This window comes from Bradysia coprophila, chromosome III (genome assembly GCF_014529535.1).
Source record: "Bradysia coprophila strain Holo2 chromosome III, BU_Bcop_v1, whole genome shotgun sequence".
Taxonomy (NCBI): domain Eukaryota; kingdom Metazoa; phylum Arthropoda; class Insecta; order Diptera; family Sciaridae; genus Bradysia; species Bradysia coprophila.
This window is the reverse complement of record NC_050736.1, coordinates 4,365,320-4,369,230: the sequence shown is the minus strand read 5'-3', so window position 1 is coordinate 4,369,230 and position 3,911 is coordinate 4,365,320. Positions and strand designations below refer to the sequence as shown.

Below are 3,911 nucleotides of genomic sequence, written 5' to 3'. Positions count from 1 at the left end.
AGGGCCCTATGTGTATTTTACATATAACTCGAGCAAATTTCATCCGTTTTTCGTAATTTGTGTTTCATTTGGAAGGTAATCAAAGGCCGAATAGAATGTTGTTGAAAAAAAATTAAATTTGGGTCCTCGGACTAAGGCCGCTACTAGGGCCCTATGTGTATTTTGAATATAACTCGAGCAAATTTCATCCGTTTTTCGTATTTTTTGTTTCATTTGGAAGGTAATCAAAGGCCGAATAGAATGTAGTTGAAAAAAAAAAATTGGATCCTCGGACTGAGGCCGATACTAGGCCCTATGTGTATTTATACTAAATAAATTTAAATTTTAGGGCTATTTGAAATTTTTGTTTTATTTGAAAGGAACGTCGTACGGGGCTTCGTAATTGCGCTATGCGCAATTTCTAAGATGTACACATTTCATAATAATTTGACTTCAACTACGTTTACGGGTGCAATAGGTCTACGGTCAAAGTAGGGTGACAGACGCACTAGGGTCACGTACGCAATAGATATACGGGTTTGTACGGGGCTCAGTCGCAGCAGACGCTCCGACTGTTCTGATGGCTCGTTTTTTTGCGAAGTCAAGCACTTAAACATTAGAACACTACCCGTCCGTAATAAGAAAAAAATAAATCTGGCCACGAAAAACGTTTCCTTACTAATATTGATTGTATGAGACATGAAACAATAGGCCGTACTGGGTTCCCGGGGGACTTTTTAATAATTTTTTTCTTGGCCGGTTTGCCTTTGTTCGGCCCTTGTGAAACTACACTTTGTTAAAAGAAAACAGTTTTGATGTGACAAACAACGGTGGTGATCAAAATGACGGATGGCAACTAACGTAAAATTGTAGAACTTGCAATTTAGAAATCGTCTTTTTAAATCAACTAGATCTCTTGTCTAAAGAGCATAGACCATCTTCAAGGATATTGCAAATGAATTAATGAACGAAACTTAAATGAGGTTCTGTCTGAAAGTACCGTAACTTGAAGATGATCTATTCATTCCAATGAAGATCATTTAATAATTCATAACAAAAAAGAAGATTCACAATTTTGAGTCTCGGTTTTTGCTCAGTATCAACGCACTTCAAGCATGAGCGGTACTCAAAATAAAGTACTCACACTTGACAGTGTGTCACGCAACTGGCAAACACTGTAAAAATCACTATTTGGCAGCTGCTGACTATGACCCCCTTTGCTTGAAGTGCGTTGTCAGTATACTTAAGTGAAACTAAATTTTATTTCATTTTTTTTTACTCTGAATTCTTAATCTATACAAGCTTGAATTATAGATCATCTTCAAGATACGGTCCTTTTAGCCGTATCCTCACTTAAGTTCCGTTCATTCATTCATTTGTATGAGATTTTCTTAACGTGTATGGCCAATACTCTCTTTAGCAAACAAACTCTCAGCTCTCTGTGTCAAATTCACACCTTATTTCTTTGTGTTCAGTGTTCTACAAACACTATTCCACATTTTGACTGACTACACTGTAATGTACATGTAAATTCCAAAGGCTACTTGATTCTTTCACCACCTTAATAAACGTAGTTTGGTTGCTAGAGAGGGTATTGGTATGGCATTTCAATTTCTTGACGTGGATGGCATTTCAAACGGTGAAGATGATCTACTTATAATGGCTAGTGCACGGTTCATGAGGCCTTATAAAGGCACAGTTCATGAGACCATGTAAAATTCCTGAATAAAGACTGCAAAATAAGCGGTTTACATCTGGTGTACATAAAGCATGAAAAATGTCTCAAAGGTGGCTCATTCATTTTATGTCAACATTTTTCAATCATTTTGCATGAGTCTACTTTCTCGGCATTTTTCACGAGCTGTGTAGGAAGGTCGTGTTAGAGAATCGGCCACACTAACACACTGTCAAAATGATTTGTCATTGTGGTTTTTTTTACCACTGTAAATGTCTGACGTTTACGGCAAACGAAAACTTACAAAAAGTTGAGCAAACTGTCAGGATGGACCTAAAGCCAATTTATACCGTTGAATTAAAAGACCGCGATTACAGAAATTATTCATCGCGTGAGTTTCCAATGTGCGATCTATTGGAAACGTTTGGTCCGATTTTCAAATTTCTGGCACCGGGACATGAACTGTATGACGCAAAAAATGTTAACAAACTACTCACCAAAGTAGCGTCGACCAATCCGATAGCTGTGGATATGGGGGCGCAAATACGATCATTTCATTACCAAAAACTGAAAGCGGACGATGCTACAGTAGGCATCAATTGCTGCATAATGTTATACGCTGAATGCTAACATTTTACTCGATTCGTTTAAGGTTTACCGTGTGTCAAAGATAGAAGCTAAACAATCTGTCAACATCAAATCGTATCTGACGACTGCTCAAAATTTAGCCCCTCATAAAATTGATCCACTAAATATCGAGGATGTTGAGAGACTGTTTCAGTTGATTTCGCAAAAAGCGATCATTTACATTCACAACGCCGGTCACAAATGTAACCAACACCTTGACGATGGTGTCATTTTTCACAATCCATCAGCGATACGCAATCCGTTAGCATTGCTAAGGGAATGTACCGATCCACCAGAAATAAGTCAGTATTGGATTTATGTCGGAAAGCGATACACGAATTCATTCTTACACACGGACGATTTTGGGCTTCCTGTTATTAACACTATGTTGAACGACGGACAAAAATTTTGGTTGACTGTTGATCCCAGTGACAACGTCAAACTAATTCAGAGGCTCAGACAAATGTCCGGTAAGAAACTTTCCTGGAAAATTTATTTGTGTAAAAAGCAACTGTGATCGAGTCAACTAAAGACGTTCGTTTCCAGGATTGGACCGCAGCTGCCCGTACAATTACTTAGACACCAAAGTATTGATTCCGCCAGCAACATTACGACAATGGGGCATAAAGTTTTACACGACCATTCAACGTCAATACGAAACGGTCGTACTCGGTGAAAATGTTTTCCATCAGTGCATCAATTTGGATCTGTCGGTCAATTGTGGTGCAAATTTTCTCAGCTGGGGAAGATTAAAGAAGAACAGTACTGTGTACTGTAAATGCCGGAAAGAGGCAAAGCTACGACATGACGAAGGCGTTGAAATCAATGGATTTGAACTACTCGCTACCTGGCGTACTCGGAATTTACAATGATTTTGTGCTCGGTGAAATGATTTTGAGCTTTTTATATTTATTCTAAATTTTCAAAAATTTAGTTGCATCCGTTAAAATGAACTTTGAAGTATGTGTGCTAAATACGTGAATGTTGAAATATGTGATAAAAATACGTAATTAAAGTAAATGTTCAACTAAACGAAGAACTCGCTGGTTTGTTACTTTTCAAGTTTTAGATGGTCTTAAAAACCATCTAATCGAGAAAATCCGGTTTATTCAAACAGTTATATAGAATATGTGAATCGATTATCTGGGCCTATTTTGGAAAAGTTGATTTGCTAATTCAGGAAAGGGAGAGGGTTGATGCCAATTTGATTTGCTAAAGGTGTTTTTGAAACAAAACTTGCTAAAAGAATCATAAAACTTAGTGGCATAGATCTGGCTAAGACATTCTTTAAAATCGATTTTTTACCATGAAGCCATCTAGTTGTACCCAAGTAGCATTTCAGAAAAAATAACTTATTCGTTAAAATAACGTTGTAGCAACGTTGCCACAACGGTTGTGCAACCGTTGTTGCCCGGTTATAGTTTAACCTACGTCAATTAACCGTTGGATAACCGTTAAACAACGAAAAAGTTAAAAATTATAGTTGCTCTACCTTAAATTTTTAACTTTTTCGTTGTTTAATTGTTATCCAACGGTTAATTGACCTAGGTAAAACTATAACCGGGCAACAACGGTTGCAAAACCGTTGTGACAACGTTGCTACAACGTTATTCTAACGAATAAGTTATTT

At 37.3% G+C, this 3,911-nt stretch overlaps 1 protein-coding gene across 1 annotated transcript; it reads left to right on the top strand.

The window, feature by feature from the left end:
- Positions 1 to 1,907: 1,907 nt before the first annotated feature.
- On the top strand, positions 1,908 to 3,314 carry LOC119078685. The gene is made up of 3 exons (XM_037186344.1): positions 1,908 to 2,242; positions 2,307 to 2,751; positions 2,828 to 3,314. The coding sequence occupies exons 1-3, from the start codon at positions 1,982 to 1,984 to the stop codon at positions 3,151 to 3,153; spliced, it is 1,032 nt and encodes a 343-aa protein (XP_037042239.1). The 5' UTR covers positions 1,908 to 1,981; the 3' UTR covers positions 3,154 to 3,314.
- The last annotated feature ends 597 nt before the right edge of the window (positions 3,315 to 3,911 follow it).